General features: G+C 36.8%; 1 protein-coding gene across 1 annotated transcript; it reads right to left on the reverse strand.

The window, feature by feature from the left end:
• Positions 1-7705: 7705 nt before the first annotated feature.
• On the reverse strand, positions 7706-14792 carry LOC109211201 (protein FAR1-RELATED SEQUENCE 5). The gene is made up of 4 exons (XM_019374703.1): positions 14590-14792; positions 13400-13516; positions 12717-13177; positions 7706-8148 (listed from the first exon to the last, which is right to left on the reverse strand). Coding segments are annotated over exons 1-4 (783 nt in total). The 5' UTR covers positions 14591-14792; the 3' UTR covers positions 7706-7944.
• Between the last annotated feature and the right edge of the window lie 4698 nt (positions 14793-19490).

Consider the following 19490-nt stretch of genomic DNA (forward strand, 5'->3'; position numbering starts at 1 on the left):
TAATGGTAGGGCTTGCAGAAAATTATCTCCTTCCAAGATAGCTGTTATGAAGTATACAGCAGTCCCATAGATGCCTATATGATTTCTTCGTAGCTATAGCAAATCTGCCAATTGGCAATAATTAATAGTAGAATGAGGTTCACAATATCAGAGAAATTACAGATAAATAATAATAGCATATTTGAAAGTGTTTTGATATATAATATTGAAGTAACAATATTATGAAGGTAACTCTATGGCTGCTGTAATTCCTTGGAGAGTAACAATACCAGAATTCCTTCTTGAGTAGTCTCCTCTCCTTGTAAGAATTTGGAGAAAAAGCAAAATAGCCTTCAAGGATCATATCCACCAGCATTCTATCGACCTTTGATATTTTAGGAAATAGGAAACCGTCCTAGCAAGTCAAGACACAGAAATGAAGTCAAATAACTTGTGAATGCTGCACTAGGAAAAGTATACCGAACATGCAACAAATTAAACTAGTGTACTTCCCATGTTTTTCTTTAAACATCAACCTAACTTTGTGACAGATCTTTTCTTGGAAGAGGAGAGATTATTACTAGTATTATTGGGTTTAGGAGAGACAACTTAATTTGAAGCCTAACATGTAAAATGTTTTGAAAACCCAATTAGCAGCTCAATAACTCTGACCTTTTGGTGTATTGGTTAATGAAATGAGTTTGAGAATCATGAGGTCTCAAGTTCAAATTTAAGTGGAGGCAGAAATACTAGGTGATTTTTTTTATTTCTCCTCACCTCGGTGGACGTAACTACCCAGTACCTACGCTGATGGAAAGTAGTAGATACCTTGTGCGATTAGTCGAGGTGCGCGGAAGCTGACTCGAACCGTGACTCTAAAACAAAACTTATGGTAGAATGCAACATTTCTAAATAGAAATCTACGCACACCACTACCCCTATGAAACATGCAACTAATATCTGTAACAACCCTTAAGGATTTAGGTTATTTTTGTCATATAAAGTCAAGGACCATCATCTCATCCCAAAATCAGTTACTACTACTTAGTTAGTGGAGACAGATAATTTTATGTAAAATTCTCCTAGATGAAAAATGCAACTATAAGAAGCAAAGAAAAAGTGTAGGGATGGACAGCGACAATGTAATTTGGAGAGAGGAAACATGGCACATAACCTGCCAACTTCAGATCCCTCGGATGAACATTTCCCTCACTTCCCATTATTTACGAAAAGAAAGCAGACTATAGCCAGCAGAGAGAACAACCTATATGCACTCCAATATATATATATTTTGGTATTGAACATTATGAAGTGGTAATGTATTGCCAATACGGAGGATTCTTATGAAATTGATTTTATTAAACCTTACTACATATTTTTAATAAGAATTTAATAGATAAAATTTTATTAATTTTTAAATTGTAAATATTAAAAATTAGCAAAGAAGGTATTGTACTCCAGAAAATAGGTTATTGCAGTTATGTCATTACCCTATGAGTTCTTTCGCTTAATATTTTAGGTTTTTGATATATTAATATCGTATTTATGCTTTTATAACAATATAGGCTTTACTTTTTCTAATGAATTTGGACAATATAATACATTCTCAAATTAAATTTATAATAGGACATTATAATACATTTTTCGAATTAAATTAGTAATAGAAAATTTAAGAAGTATATTCTAAAAGTAATAGGATTACATAACTAAAGATATTTACTTGTTCAATTTTATATGAATTAGACAGCTCGAAAGTAATTATACTAATAGGATTCCTAAAGGTAATCATGTAGGATTCCTAGCGTCTAGTATTATGTCCTAAAACTAATATGATTTTAAGGCTAATATCTAGAATTTCGGTGATGTCCTTTTATTATGAGTTATTATGCTAAATATTATAAGGTTATATTTGTAAACCGACATTGTATTCATGCTTTTATAATATTTTTCTACTCAAATAATATTTTTTTAATCAAACTTTTGTATAATATTGAAAAATACCCAATTATTAAACAACAACTGAGAAAATTAAAAATATAAATGTGTAAAAAGAAAAAAATGATCGTTAAGAGTCAATATCACTAATGATTATATAAACATAAAGATCTAAAAGTGAAATATCATATCAATCTTTTACTCTTTGAAAATAAAATTTATAGTGGATAAAATTATAATTAAGATTAAATATTCAAAACAAGAGATGAACTAATATTAAGATCTGAATCAACATAGAATAATTTATTTGTTATGTTAAAACCAAATAATTAAATCTTTTAATTAATTATTTAGTAAGAGAATCCAATTCAATTATTTTTTAAATTCACCATATGAGTAATGTTTTTTATTCAAGTTAAAGAAGTCTTAGGATACATAAATTTTCATAAAAAGAGCGTTAGAACACAAAGTAAAAAGGTTAGTATATTATTAAGAATCAAAACGCTATACAAGTGTATGAGGAAGCACAATCAAAACTAAATCATAATCAAGAACAAGCTTTCAAGACTAAATTATAAAGAGTCGACTCTGGTATAACATGATTATTTAGATGCCTCCGGCGGAATCGAAATAATATTTTTATGTCATACATTACTTGCAAATATCATATCAAGAGGCATGACACTATTAGCAATAATAGCAAGTGGTGTACCAACAACGATTTTATTGTGAGGACACCCACTTTAAATTTGATATACCTCTTCAAACAACTTAAATAACCATCACAAATATATCAATGCAGAGCAACAACAACAACAACAACAACAACAACAACCCAGTAACAATCCCACTAGTGGGGTCTGGGGAGGGTAGAGTGTACACAAACCTTAGTACCTTACTCCTACCCCTAAGGTTAGAGAGGCTATTTCCGGGAGACTCTCGGCTCAAAGACAAAAGATCTGTAACAACAACAAAAAACATACAAATAAGATCAGCACCGTAAGTGACAACAAATAAGTGGGAAGGACAATAATTATGGCAATAATAAAAATTGAAAATAAAATATAAAATGAAAGTAAAAAATAATAAACGAAAAATAGAAAGTGTGATGGAACAATAATCGCTAGCAGTCCTATATAAAACACTATCAGACTAGCCAGAACAACGAAGAAAAACGCTCAATTACCCCCTAACCTACAACTCTGATGCTCGACCTCCACACCTCCTTATCCAGAGTCATGTCCTCGAAAATCTGAAGCTGCGCCATGTGCTGCCTGATCACTTCGCCCCAATATTTCTTAGGCCGCCCTCTACCTCTTCTCGTACTTGTCAAATCCAACCGTTCACACCTCCTAACTTGGGCATCTAGGCTCCTCTTCCGCACATGCCCGAACCATCTAAGCCTCGCTTCCCGCATCTTGTCATCCATGGGAGCCACCCCCACCTTCTCCCGAATATCTTCATTGCTAATCTTATCCAGCCTAGTGTGCCCCCACATCCATCTCAACATCCTCATTTCGGCTACTTTCATCTTCTGGATATGAGAATTCTTGACTGGCCAACACTCAGCCCCATACAGCATGGCCGGTCTAACCACCGCTCTATAGAACTTATCTTTAAGTTTCAGTGGAACCTTCTTGTCACACAGAACTCCAAACGCTAACCTCCATTTTATCCATCTCACCTCGATACGGTGTGTGACATCCCCGTCGATCTTCCCATCTCCTTGGATAATAGACCCTAGATACTTGAAAATCTCTCTCTTAGGGATGACTTGCGAGTCAAGCCTCACCTCCCCGTCCGCTTTCCCTGACACATCGCTGAACTTGCACTCCAAATATTCTGTCTTGGTCCTACTCAACTTGAAACCTTTAGACTCCAGGACCTGCCTCCATACCTCTAGTCTTTCTTTGCCGCCTATCGTCTCATCAATCAGAACTATATCATCAGCGAACAACATACACCATGGCACCTCCCCTTGAATATGGTGTGTCAATGCGTCCATTACTAGGGAAAATAAGAACGGTCTGAGCGCAGATCCTTGGTGTAACCCCATAACTACCGGAAAGGGCTCCGAGTCACCTCCTACAGTCCTAACCCGAGTCTTAGCTCCATCATATAAATCCTTTATCGCCCTAATATAAGCTACCGGTACACCTTTCACCTCCAGGCATCTCCAAAGAACGTCCCTAGGGACCTTGTCATACGCCTTCTCTAGATCAATGAACACCATGTGCTGATCACGCCCAACTATGCCTTATAAAAAGGACAATGCGGTCGCTGCAAATATAATCCGGTTTACAAGTCCGGAGTCGAATCCCACAGAGAGTTAACCTATCAACTGCTACCTTCAGACCCACCAAGTCTTCAGAACCAGCTTCCCAAATATTCAAATTCTCAGTTGAGTATTCTTTAATAACTAACTTGCAAGTAAATAAAAGGCTATAACTAAATTAGAAGGGTTGTAAACAATTATGAGAAAAAGCTAAGGCAATGATTTCCCCTATTGATGGAATCCCTTCTGTTTATGCTCATACAAATTTACCCACACATCTCTATCAATCATGAACGCTAATCTTACCGCAAATCTCTCCCGAGTAATCACAGTAATCTACTATTGCACTCTCCCGAGATACACTAGCTTGCTTAATTTCGCACAATTCAATTTAAATTGCACCCAAGGCTTCGTTATTCCTAATCCCTCCTTTACACCCGCAATTATAGATTCCTCTAATAATCTAGGAGTGGTGTTGTTCAACAATACCCTAAATATGCACTCTTTTCCAAGTTATGCACACTAAATAGGCACAGCTAATTGAGGATCCTGTCAATTAACTACAACGAACATGAAGTTGAACAACTAAAGATTTAACTAGCAATTTGTATTCACATAAACAAGAAGTTCATCACCCAATAGGTTCCATCAAAGCCTTAGACAAGGAATTTAGCTACTCATGACTATGGGAGAATAAACTAAGCTTGAATTCATCATAAAATCAAAAGAAAAGAAGAAAGATGTTTAGAGTACTTTCTCACAATTGTTTTTCTTGCTAAGAACCCTTAGAAATCAATACATGCCTCTCTTGGGCGAAGTCTAGCGTTTTAAATAGGGTTTAGGTCTAAAAATCCCGTGTTTTACACTTAAGTCCCCGAAGTTTACTGTGCCCACCGCGGTTCTACCGCGGTCGCGGTAGAACCGCGGTCAAACGCCTTCGCGGAATCTTCAACCTTCAGAGACTGCCTTCCACCGCGGTTTCACCGCGGTCGCGGTAGAACCGCGGTGGAACTTGTACCCGGGCATTTTGGCCTGTTTTGAATGGGCTACTTGGGAAATTCAACAATTAGCCTCTTTTCATCAATAGTTGACTCCAAAACCGCTCCTTAGCCTTCCTTACACCTATATCACCTGCAAATCATGTAAAGCACTAATAAGAGCATTTTGTTGTCATTTTCCACATTAAAAGTTCACAAGAAGGTGATTATTTGGTGCGTGATTATAGTCAAATTCACCTATTATCATGTGCAAATCCCTCTTCTTATCTCTGTACTGTTCCACCAATCTCCTGATAAGATGGATAGCTTCTGTAGTAGAGCGACCCGGCATGAACCTGAACTGGTTTTCTGATATAGACACCACCCTCTTTACCCTCCCTTCCACCACCCTCTCCCAAACTTTCATGGTATGACGTAGTAACTTTATACCCCTATAGTTGTTACAATTCTGGATATCCCCTTTGTTTTCGTACAACAGAATTATCGTACTCCACCTCCACTCATCTAGCATCCTCTTCGTTCTGAAAATAATATTAAACAGCTCAGTCAGCCACTCCAAGCCTGCTTTACCCCATACCTCCAAAATTTTACTGGAATCTCGTCTGGTCTAATCGCTTTGCCCCGGTTCATCTTACGCATTGCTCCCACGACCTCCTCCACCTTAATACGCCTACAATATCAATGCAGAGCAATGACGCTAAGTTATAAAAAAATCAAATTTGATAATATAGGATGAAGCATTTATGGCAAAGTATCAAACGATCGAAATAATTATCCGAAGTTCTTATTAATGAACCGTTTGGTATAAAATTAATGGTTTGGAATGTGATTTCTGTCAAGTACTATCAGTAGTTCCAAAATCGACAAGAAATATAAAGTAAGAACAAATCCAGTATTCAGTGTCTTCTTGCTTCGTGTCAGAAACGAATAAGAGCATTCAAAAAGATGATTTGGTTTTTCCTGAACACTTGGTTATTAATCCCAATGGTTATAGTATTGCATTTAATAAGAAAAATATTTTTATCAATTCAAATCGCATGATAGAATTAAAAAGATATCTTAGCTAGCAGAAATGAATATGTCGATCAACTAAATAAAAGGTTGATTGCAAAGTTTTATAATAAAAAAATATTTTTCAGTTTTTGACCTAGCATGAAATGATACCAATAATTACTACCAAGAATAATACTTAAATACTTTGATACCAAACTACCATATATGTTGTTGTCAAGTTTATTATTTCTTACGTATGTTAGTGTCACCGTATATATAATAGACTAAGTTAAAATTGATCTTCCATTGTATATGGGTTAATTTTGAAAAAAAAAATGTCCATCATGCTACTGAAAAACTTAGATACGCCGAATAGCTTATGTAATAGCACACATATGATATATAGAAGTTTTGACAATAACGTCATACATGCAAAAATTATGATACTCGTCAATGTGCTTCTAAGTTTATTCTTATCCCTGAATTCAACTTTCATCTTCCGAAACAAAGGAACATCCTTTTTTGTGTGAAAATAATTTTAGTATGTTTATGTTTTGCAAATATAACAAATAAAGCACAAGGACAAACATCCTAAATATTGGACTATATTTACCGCAATATATTTTCTTACACAAACAACTGTATGTTGCACTTTCAAGAGGGATATCAAGATCGACAATAAGAGTTTTGGTTAAGGCAGAGCAACCAAAGCATTAGGAGGAAACATAAACAAAAAAATATTATCCACAAAAAGTGTTCGTTAATATACCATCACATTAAATTCTTTTAAACTATAATAGATAATTATCTAACTAATATGACAAAATTAGTCATTTGTGTAAGTTTTGACGATGTCGTTTTATTTTAAATTCATGTATGCTTATGTAATAATATTTTTCGATATTTAGATGATTGTTGTATTATTATACATAAAAATTCTCTCATTAGTTAAATTTTATGTTCCTTTATATAAATAAATATTTAAATCATCACTAATCATTATTAACATTCATAGATACTAGTTTATTATAAATATATTGACGCATTGGCAACTTATTGAAAACGTGTTATCTCGCACGACAATCATGGCTGAACAAAATTATACCTAATTCTGTGATCATAAATGTGAACACCAAGTTTGCGCCTAAATGAACTCAATGAATATAGTCTCTAGCTTCCACTCACGAACATTTATTTAAGGCTAAAAAGAAAAGAGAACAAAAAGATCCAGCAAAAGAGGTGGGACGTGTGGGGAATGTTGACAAGCCTTTTCATTTTTCCATTCTTGATTTTCGAACAGATAATAGCCCTATTAGGTGCAAAAACAAAGAGAATTAAGGAAAACACACCACTTACTAGCTTCAGGCAATACGAAATTCCCTTTTGAACTTTTAAAAAAATATATAATTATGATGTTTTGGCTAGCTTACATGCTTATTGAGTATTCAATTTTGTACCTGCAATCTCCCACCAAGCACAAGTACAAGTAACTTCGCCAAAACAAAGCTTCGAAAGATGGGAAGAATCACCTGAAATTTTTGTCCATTTGAACACTTATCTCCAAAGTTTTCTCCCACTTTATTGACCTCTATACTAAACCCTTAAATGCCAGCATGTCCTTGAACTTTACACCCTCCTAATAGTAAATGACAGGGAAAACTTTACAACAACTAAGTAGTACAAAAAATTTAACTTAGACTTTCAAATGATTTACCGGCCTATGTTACTATTTCCCCAAAAAAAAGGAAAGAAAGGAAACAGAAGCTATCCGCCATTTGGAGAGACAATTTTTCTTGATTCCAATTCTTTCACACTTTTAACAATGTCATTAATGTTCTTTGACAGTTGATCTGAGTGATCCTCCATATCTTTCAAAACCATATCTAGCTGCTCTTGCAAAACAGCAGATCTTTTACGCTCCTTCTGTAACTCTGCTGTTAATTCCCGGATCTTGACATCTTTATCATCCTGAAATTGGTCCATCGAATATCAAGAACAGCACAGGCACATTACACAATCAAACTGTTTTTTCTTCTAAACAAGATTATATTGCCTAATGGGAAAGAACGGAGGAGAGGGGGAAGCAATGACAAAGCACTAATGGAATCTTAGAAGAATTTAGCTACAAACCTTAAAGCGGTGATAAATCGCTAATGGAAATATTAGAAGAAATTTGCAACAAATCTTTGCCATTTTAACTGCAATTCATGTATCCATTGGGTTTCTGTGATTGCAGTACTACACACATTTCTTTTGGGTTCAATTTACATCTGCCAACTAAATGTATAACAAACTAATGCTCTATTCACGCAACGAAAGAGCCCCTCTGGCACCAGTTGGTCATATGCATTCATTATTCCAAAGAGCAGTTACCACATGTGGAAAACCATACACGCACAATATGCAGATATCAGTATTAAATTATTCCAGTTGTGTGACTTTTACAGTATAAAATAAGGAAGACAGAGCGATTATACAAAGCCAAGCCTTTAGCCTACCAGCCCAAAAAGGTGCAGCGATTTTGCCACGAAATTCTGCTTTTTTTAAGTGCATTAAGTAGGATAATCTCATATACCAGCATTTTCGAAAAGCTATGGAAAATATCAGAATCAATGTGGACTAAGGAAAGAACAAATAGAAGCAAAGGAGCCACGTGAGTGATAGCCACCAGTTGAGAGATTACAACTTAGTCGTGTCGGAACACCAACATTAAGTCTGATGTCTGCTAGGGGTGTTTTTAGTTGGTTTGGAATTTGAATACTAGTGTAAAGATAAGTGTAAATTAAAAATACTCAAGCGAAGAAAAAATACTATATTTGAAGACAATTTTATTGCTCTTTGAAGCAATATCAGGTCTTCACATAAATTATGCTAAGAGTCGGATTCTTTCAGTAAACGAGGTGCCCAACATTAAGAGTCGGTCAATACATACAAACACAATGTGGGCTAATTGCCAACTAAATATTCAGGTATGCCTTTGGATGCCATTCACATAGAATACAATATTTGGGAAGGGGTGATTGAAAAGTGTGAAAAGAGACAAGCAAATTAGAACAGACCATACTTATCTTGGGGGAGGGTTGGTTCTAATTGATAGTTTCTGCACGCACTAACGACTTATACTATGTTGCTCTTTCCTCTACCAAAGAAGGTGGAGAAGAGAATCGATAACTTAAGGAGGGATTTTTTGTGGCAATGAAACAACGATAAAAAGTCTTTCGATCTGGTTAAGTGGGAATGTGACATCGGCAAGAAGGAAGGCGGCTTGGGAGTCAAGAATCTAAGGGTACACAACAGTAGTCTTCTTATGAAGTGGTTATGGAAATTTGCAATGAGTGCAGGCAAATGATTAGAGAGAAGTACAAGATAGAAAATTCTTGGATAACGATACCATCGAGGCACTCATATGAAGCTGGGAATTGGAAAAAATGAGAAACTTATGGAATATATTCTCAGAACACATGTACACCAAGGTGGACAATGGTAGAAAAACTTTATTTTTGAAAGAAAGATGATTAGGACATAGCGCCTCAAAAATCAGTTCCCTACCATTTTCAACATAGTAAATAATCACAATGCGACTGTAGAAGATTAGTGGTCTACCCAAGGATGAAACATTTCCTTGAGAAGGTGTAATTATTTGGAAATGGAGGAAATGAGTAGTTTTTTGCAGATGATAGAAAGTTTTCAAGTACAACAGTTAATTCCAGATAGGATAGTTGAAAGGAACAAGGGCGTGGCCTTTACTCAATGAAGTCTGGATATCAAGTTTTGTCCCAAAATAGACAACAAGAAGTATGGCCATGGAAATCGATATGGAGAAATAAGCACCTTACAAAGTAGAATGTTTTTCATGGGTAGTGGCCAGAGAGGCTTGCTTGACTCAACACAATCTACAAAGAGATATAACTATTTGCAACAGATGTATAATGTGAGATGAAGATTATGAAGACGCAAAACACTCATTCATCCATTGCAGAATCACAAACCAGATCTGATACATGCTCTTGAATTTGCTTTAAGTTCAATGGTGCGAGCCAGAATCTCCTAAAGACCTGCTGCATTGTTGGAGTTGAAGAGGACTAACGAAGGACGACAAAAAATTGTGGAACACCAGACCAGCGGCAATATAGTGGACTATATGGAATACAAGAAATCAGAGATACTATGAAGACAAAAAGGAGAATATTTGTAACTTAAAGCACATATGTTTATGTCTTTTAGCCTTTCAGTGAGAAAATGAGAATGTACGCGAAGTAGATAGTACTCATCATTACACTCTTTGGATGCTATTCTTTAATTAAATTTTCACTACATTTTCAAAAGAAAAATTAGTCAAGTGTTATAGAACTCCTAATTTTGTCTTAAAAGGACAATTATTGAATATTTGTATGAAGTTAGCCAAATGAGCGGAATGGATATAGATGATTCCAAATAGTTTGGGATTGAGGCATAGTTGTTGAATATGAAAAGAACAATTTATCAGGATACAGACTTATTAATCAATAAATCTAGCTGATTAAGCTGAATATGTATGACAAGAGGCAACTAACCAAGAGATATCAATTAAGCTTACAATTTGAGAGTGGATCACTTAGTCACCAATGATTTATGCACTACCCTAAGAACCTCAAATGATAGCCACATATCAGATCTAAGATAAAGAAAGTATTTGTAATAGATCCTTCATGGATTGGGTACATACGTTCACATATTTCCCGCCACTGTCTATGGTCCAACCAATAGCTATCTGAGCCTATATCAACAGAAAGGAAGGGGAATTTGCGCTCAGATACTGGCTGAAAGCAAGGTTATAATCTATGTTGATAAGGCCCTGTGAGGATCCAGGTAGGACATGAGTCCGAGTTAAAGACAATTTCTAAACACAGGTGTTCAGGGTCATACTTGTTGCAAATGTTGGCCCAGAATGTACATTAGACAAATGTATCATCCTCCACTGAACAAAAGGAACATTACCTAGTCAAGCAGACACATAGTGCCAGTTAAGTAGACCACCCTTTGTTTGACTAACAGTACTGCAACTGTAATACCCTTGTTGACAAATGAATAGACAGATGCAGAATATTGACTTAACATGTCAGCTGACATGGACTGATATCAGAGTCCTTGAGACATGATGGTGCATGGGACAGACAGACTACTGGAGCTAAGACTTCAAGCCTGATGTGCGAAGGGCTGCGAAAGGGGATCTTCACCGTTGTATTCGTCTTGAGGACTAATAACAGAATCGGGTGGAATGAGGGAGGACAAACAAAGATAGACACTAAATAGATGTGGTACCGCTCTAGCAGTCACCAAAAACAGACAGAATTGAAAGACTTTGTGGAAATAGAAAAAGAAATGTTTGGTTGGGAGGCCAGTCTTGTCTTAGGTGGAAGCTATGTAAGTCTGGGGATTGTGTAAGCACGGATATCATATGTAAACAATAGAAAAGAGTTAGCGAAGTGGTGATTAACACAACATAATAGGGCTCCTTGTACAAGAGATCTGAAGAAGTTTCTTAATTCTTGTGAATCTTATATTTGGAGAGTAATGTGATCTGAACTTTTGAACCAAGAATCCAGAGCCAAAGGAAGAAAACAGCATAGTCCAAATTACCTTGTTCACCCAAAAACTTTCCGACAATTACCTTGTTCACCCAAAAACTTTCCAACAAAGTTCGTGAAATGTGTATTTGCTACCTCGAGAACACCGCAGATCATATTGTCTAAGCGGTTAATCGATCATAAGAGTTGAGTCTCTCATGCATTCTTCTTCCCTCGGCTCTGGTTCTTGATTCAAGAAATCTTAGATCACATGACCGGAATAGACATCTGTTCTGTTTGACTTTAAACAGTAACAAATTTTTGGTTCTCCTGTAGTTTAGCCTTTTATTATATGATAAGAGAAAGGATTTCACAATGTCATTGCAATAGAGCAATATCTCCTTCACTAACAAGCCCTTTGTGCTCCATAGCAAGGAAGCTGCTTGCAGGATAAACATTTTCGACTAGAAGTTTCTTTAAATTCCTAAAGCTAGAAGTATTGCCGAACAGAATCCAACAAGACGTTCTTTGAATAGCTTCAATAATTTAGTGTAAATATGAATATCTAGTAAGGAAGGGGTAACAATAAATGCATTGCAAGAACTAGCTTATTTTCCATGGAGAAAGTCACGCCACACAAACAGGCATCCTAAATAGCAGTGAACTAAATATTTGTAGATGAGGATCATTATTGTCATCAGGTAAGAACTCAAAGACGGGAAAGACTTGGAAGGGGTGATTATGTTTTAGCAACAAAGCGGAACAAGAAAGTAGAAGTTGTCAACTTAAGTCTCAACCGGTAAAGTAAACCGTCGACTTCTGCTCTAATAAATGTGAGAAAAAAGAGAAAGGAATGATGGCAATAAAGAGAAATGCATTTCATACAAAACAGTGTGTAGAGAACTTGAGAAGTAGCTGTGTAGAGAGAATTTTCTTTATATATGTCAACAACCTGATTTCAAATTTCATCAATTAGTTTGAAGTACTTACCGGTGTTTGACACAAGATTGAACCTATGCGGGTATTAGCAGGTTTAACAACCAGGGGATGATTGTGTTCCTTCACTAATTTAGCAACAACCCATTTTCCAGATTGTTCTTTCTTCACTATTATCATGGCCTTACATCCTTCCCTAATTGCTCTGCACTTCCTTTGTCCATTCTGATTTTGTCTACTTTTACTGAAACCCTCTTTATTACACACAAGTCGGCGCCACACCAACTCCCCATTACGCATAGATCGACGAAATGCATCTACTCTCATGACAAACCCCAAATGTGTCGCATATGTGCTATAGTATGCTTTAGCAGCTTCTTCTGATTCAAATTCCATACCCACATAAGGTTCCAAATTCGGACGCCCTTCAGCTTCAACACCATTTCTGGTCAACTCCATCCCACTAGAACTCAAGACCATCTCCCCATCATCTGCTGTAGTATTGTTTTCATCCACTGCCATGACACAAGAGCAAAATACAGAAGCAGAATATCGTGAAACAAATATCAGACACTATCTGTTGCTACCTACAATAGCACAAATTTAATAGATTGTCGTTTCAAGATCTACATTTGCATTGCAGAAATGAAAGTGGCAGAAGAAAGAAAAAGGGAAAATCTCTTCTTTTTTTCTTTTTCTGCAAATTTGGTTAAGGGGATATGCTTCAAATTCCATACCGACATAAAGTTCCATATTCAAACGCCCTTCAGCTTCAACACCATTTGTGGTCAATCCCTTTCCACTTGAACTCTCTACCATCTCCGCATCATCTGTTGCATAATTGTTTTCATCCACTGCCATAACACGAAGGCAAAGTACAGAGAGCAGAATAAGTTTGTGAAGAAAATGAGACACTATACGTGGCTAGGTAAAATAGCACAACTTTTATAAACATTAAAATCGTTTTAAAGAAAAGAAAGTGAGAGAAAGGAAAAAATGGGAAAAACTCTTCTTCTTTTTTCTCCGTAAATTTGATTAAGGGGTTGCCCCCCAGGACTTAGTTCAAGTGGTAAAAGGTTGAGAGACTTGTGACTTAGGCACAGGTTCGAGCCCTGCGCCATGCGAACTAAGTCTGGTATTTAAGTAGAGAAGGGTGAAGGGCAAGTGTTACAAGCATTTGGGACTCAATAGGCAACTCGGTTAGTTGGAGCAGCAGTTCAGTTAGTTGAAGTAGTTAGCCACATCAGCATGTTATAAGCTGTTAAGAAGAAGTTAGAACTTAGAACTGAAAATGTAAATAGGTATCATCTGTATTTTATTGATCATTCAATTGTACATTTCATGACTGATATGAATAAAACTCTCTCCCTTCCTCTCTAATTCCTTCTCTGTTCTACATTCTCCATTGCTGTACAGCTCGAGCACTGCTCCTGCCACAGTATTTCTCTTCTTGAACAGGTGAGTTCCTGAAGAGTGTATTAGGCGCGCCCACTATCCTCGAGTTTCAAAGGTGGCGGTTGGTCCAGATGGATTTCTCAATCATCAATGATTAGGGGTTTGTGACAACTTGAAACTTTAATCCTAAATCTGCGAGCCTAATTCAACCAATTCGTAACAGTGATCTATGTTGTGCCAATTCAGAAAGAACCAGAAGTTCTTGTTTCAGCCACATCATTTTTCCTGTATCCACTTTCCAAATTATGTACCAACAAGTCCTACATAACACAAAATCTCACCAACGACCAGAATTTTATCGTCGCAAGTATATAAGCAAACCTTACAACCAACGAAACACTAATATGTATTAACTCCTTTTGATAATTCCTTCAAATTCTTGGTTTAAATTAGTTATTTACATCTATGAATTTAGCAATTAACTAAAATAAAATAATGGAAATGTGCTTTTACAAGAAATGCGGCTACTTACTAGTACAATACACAGATCGAAAATCCAATTGTCACTGATAAATGTGCTGCTTCTGGTTAGAGACTCGAGCAGGTTGTGTGCGCTGAAAAGGGGGAAGTGTCTTCTCCGAATTTTTGCAAACACCACGTAAAGTTAAAAACTTAAACAAATATTTTGCTTTTAGTTTTTCCATTACATGGAATTTAACACCCTCAATGATACGACTAAATTATGACAATGGTTCAAATTGATGAAATGACCCTTCAAAGATTGTCTTTTTTTTTTTTTATATCCTTTACATGCAGAAATAAAGATTATTAATTTGACATAAAAAAAAAAAAAAAAAAAACATGTGCAGTAAACCCAATTGACCCACAAATGACAAGATTGGGTTGCTCAAGTGGTGAGCACTCTTTATTTCCGACCAATAGGTTGTAAGTTCGAGTCACCCAAGAGCAAGGCGGAGTTCGAGTCATCCCACGAGCAAGGTGGGGAGTTCTTGGAGGGAAGGAAAAAAAAACAGAAGTGAAACAATCTATCATTCAACAATGATTGACACTGGCACTTCTTGGTAACAATCATGTATTGATCAAGCTTTCCTTGCTTGAAGAATATGTTCACTTGTTATCAAAGCCTGGTTTCTACTTGAAAGCTCAAGGGTAGATGTGGCAGATGAGGTGTACGAAGTGGAACCCTTGGTGAACTTCTAATGAAGAAACACCTATTGCAATAGCGTGGATTAGCTTTCCTGAGCTGCCTCCAAACATTTTTGGTAAGAAATTTGTGTTTTCCTTGGCTAGTGCAGTAGGGAGGCCTCTACATGTTGATTTAGTTACTCAAAATGATACTAGACCTAGTTGTGTGAAGGTTAAAGTGGAGGTGAATTTGTTAGCTAAATTCCCTCAAAGAATAAAAATTATGGAGAAAGAGGATGATACTGGACCAGAAGAATCAAAGTGGATAAAAATCACGTATGATTATATGCCTAAGTATTGTAAAACTTGTAAGAAACTAGGTCACAATGAGGTGGATTGCTAGGTAATTCATCCTGAATTAGACAAGAAATTTGATGAAGTCCTTGAGGATCAATGTAAAGGAAAGTAGGCAAAGGAGATAGTGAGAATTGCTGCTGCTACTACAAAAGTCCCATCAAGTGGTAAGGTATTAGGAAAGGCTCCTCCTAACAATGCAAAATAGGAGTGGATGCAAAGAAGACAAAACATGTATCAAATGGATAAACGAGGTCATATTATTGATGGTGCAAATGATAATGAAGGTGTCAAGGGTAAGGGAAAAAACAAGGAAGATGTTGTGGTTTCAAAGAACTCTTTTGATGCATTGAATGTGCTAGAAGAGGAGAGGGAAACACTAACGATCACCGATGGCAAAGAGGCTGAGGTCTCGAGGGAGTTGGAGAACAAAACAATGAAGCTACAAAAGTCCAATCCTAATCCTAAGGAGAATAAAATTAATGATGTTCCTACTGCTTACTACAACAACAACAACCCAGTAAAATTCCATTACTGGGGTCTGGGGAGGATAGTGTGTACGCAGCCTTACCCCTACCCCGAAGTAGTAGAGGGGCTATTTCCGAAAGACCCACGGTTCAAGAGAACAAAAAGACAAAAGGAGACAATATTAGTAGCAACAAAGAAATCATATGAAAAACAGGAACAACACAAAATTCAGAAGAAAGATGCAAAGCAAAAACGATAGCTAGTAAATAGCTCCTGTGCTGAAAAGTGAAATAGTAAGACACAACATTGCCACTAACTATCTTAGACAAAAACCCTACCAGACTGGTCTCGCAATGGTACAAAGAAAGGAAAGACTCACACTACCTCCTAACCTACAACCCTAATACTCGGCCTCCACATCTCCCTATCCAGTTGTCGCGCCCCCTTTTTTCCCCTCCTCGCGAGGAGAAGTCCGGGCTTCGACATTCACGGGGTGTAATGACTCATTTTCTTTTAGGAATTGGGTATTTGAAGATTCGCTACCTAACGGATTATGGTGCGTTAGGGCACCTAGAGCGATTAACTCTTGGGTTGGTTTGCATTACCAGAGATTAGGGTAAGGGCTCGAAGTAACCTCGAGGGGAAGGTGTTAGGCACCCCTCTTGGTCCATAACTGTGGGTCCCGACCGAACTTATATTCACAAATTAGTCCATAAATAAACAATTGAAGCAAGTAATTGCAAGTAGAGCATGTTGGGCATTGTATAAAAATAAGAATTTAAACAGGTTGTGAAAGAGAAGGAAAAAAAAATGAAGTTTCAAGCAAAAGGATTTGGGGGAGAGGGAGGTCCTAGGTTGGTTAGCCTATAGGATCATCAGTACAATGCCCGGTAATCACTCCTTGAAAAGGGGCTACGCGTGGCATTAGCGCACCGGTCATCATATCCCCGTCTACCCTTCCCATCCCCTTATTGGTCATGCAAAGCGAGTGTCGGTCACGGATTCCTATTGCGTGCTGCTACCCGTCCTTTCTTAATGGTCCTTGAGGGAGTTAGGACCTCTACCTATAGGTAGTTCTAGACAAACCCCTAAGGTTTTCAAGGTGAAAATTCTAAGGCGACAAGCAAAACAATTAGGACTTTGAGCAAACAAGAATAGGAAAGAGTAGATAAAGGCTCAATTTTCCTCCACAAGTAAACGTACAAGCAGCACGACTCAAACACAGTTAAGGTCTCTATTAATCAAAGTCCTAAAATAGGATCTCTAAGTGACGATGCGAAAATAGACCCCATTTTATACCCAAAAAGTTATAATCTAGAAGTTGCCTAGGGATTCTTTTTAAAATTATTAGAATCAGAAACATTGAACAGCGGAGAAAGAGCTTCAGGGGAGTGCAGTTTTGAAAATGACCTAAGGCTTGCTTATATGCAGCATACTGTGTCTATATTAATGCAGAGACAAACAAGTTTTCGAAATAGACTCCTTTAATACCTATAAGCATGGTATCTAATGGGATCAATGCAATTTTGAAAGAACTTGTTTCAAAAAATGCTAACGCTTAGTAAGGCCAGTTTTAGAAATGAACTAGGCGTGATGAAGTTGATTTATTAGGCCAAACTAAATCACCAGATAGAATAGCGAGTGTAGATCCCTATAAACATGGTATTTAGGCGTATTACTGATTTTAGCAACATACAGAAAGACTTATTAGAACTGAATCGGAGTTGAGTCCTATCGGCATGGCATCTATATCTGAATTGATTTAAGGCATGATTGTTTGGGACCTATAAACATGGTCTCTAACATGACAGAATGCAAAACTTTATGAACATGATTTCTATCTGATGCAAACGAAATTAGAAGTGAGATCCTATAGGCATAATTTCTATTAGGCAAGGAAATCAGATTTAAAAGAGTAAATCCCTACGAGCATATTTTCTATCGCGCAAAGCAGACAGATTTAAAAAGTAAGATCCTAAGATCAGGATTTCTACCCATATGACCCCATAAAGTATACATCTACCCACCCTTTTTACTAAATACCCCCAATATCTGTTTACAAATTATTACAGGCCAATGAATGAATTACATAAGTAAAAATAGAAAATCAAGAAGCTATTCTATAGGGAGCCTACAATTAGGCCCAAGTTTTCCAAAGCCTCCAATGGTCTCGTAAGCCTCAATTCTATAGACAAATCAGAGTCTAGGTGCATCAAAGTTCCCTAAGGGCCTCAAGGACCCCGGACAATGCTTACACCTAGACTTAGCAACCAAGAATTGAACAAGTGCAGTGTGGAAAGGCCAGCCTCAGTATGCTAGAGTTCAGAGGGCTCTCAAGAGGATCCCAAGGCAGTACACATACTAGAGGGGGCAGAACTTATTGACTAAGAGTAAAGTGGAAGTGTAGGGCACGAGTTGGAAAAGGTTATTAAAGACTGTATTTGAAAGTCTATTTTGGAAGCAATTAGTAAAGCAACAAAGATTGTTTGAAAAGAGGTTGGAGTAATAAACAAACTTAAACACCTTAAGAAAAGATCACACAGCTAGTTTGCAGAATTCAGTACTCATACAAGGGTCAAGGGATTGGGGATACATAGACATTTTGGCTGCACAACCCAGCAAGGATCTTAAGACTGGTTTGGACATGCTCAGAGATAGTTAACTCTGGCATAATCACACACTAGTCAGGAGAAATACAAACACATAGAAGTGGTGATAAGGATTCGGGGATTCATAGGATGGTAAGCATACAAGAAATAAAAGACAATTGATAAGCATGCTTTGAAACACACATAAGGGGATACATTAATCCAGCGGGAAGGGGAGACATAACAACATGTTGATAAGGCAACTTAACTACAAGTTCCACAATAGAACCACAAGTAGAAGCAAACTAGGAATAAAAGAAACTAAAACAGTAAGAGAAGCATATTATTGTTGGAACTTTAAATGAAAACTAGGACATACCAGTGAAGGTAGAAGTAATCAGAATGAAAGAACCAAGAGTACAGATGATTAGCCTTGGCTTTCAGCTGGCTAACAATAGCAAGTAGCACAAAAGAGGAGGAGAGCAGAGGTTTTTAGTAAGAGAGGTAGTTTTTTGAAAACCAGTGTCTCTGTGTGTGTTAGTGAAAGACTAGAGTATTTATAGTTGAAAATAGGTAGTAAATAAGGTAAGAATCATAGTAGCATGGTAATTAAAGAACTCAGAATCAATCAATTAGAAAATCAAGGAAGTACTCCCTTAAGTTAAGGGAATCAAATCAAATGGGAAGATTCAGTATCATATAAGGCAAGAAGAAAAATCAGTGCATGACTAAATAAGGAAGGGGTCAAGGTTCAGTAAGCATAGAGTAGTCGATTAGGACTAAATTCATAAAACCTCAATTAAGGAAATGACTTAGTAAAAATAAAGTACCATAGCAAATAAGGTAATGAAATCAGTCAATTTAAACAAACGAGTAG

This window comes from Nicotiana attenuata, unplaced genomic scaffold, assembly GCF_001879085.1.
Source record: "Nicotiana attenuata strain UT unplaced genomic scaffold, NIATTr2, whole genome shotgun sequence".
Taxonomy (NCBI): Eukaryota; Viridiplantae; Streptophyta; class Magnoliopsida; order Solanales; family Solanaceae; genus Nicotiana; species Nicotiana attenuata.

Coding starts and splice junctions, on each gene's coding strand:
- LOC109211201 (XM_019374703.1), bottom strand. Junction 13,178..13,399: donor GAATATGGAACTTTATGTCG/GTATGGAATTTG, acceptor GTGTCATGGCAG/TGGATGAAAACAATACTACA. Junction 8,149..12,716: donor CAATCTTGTGTCAAACACCG/GTAAGTACTTCA, acceptor GACCAATTTCAG/GATGATAAAGATGTCAAGAT.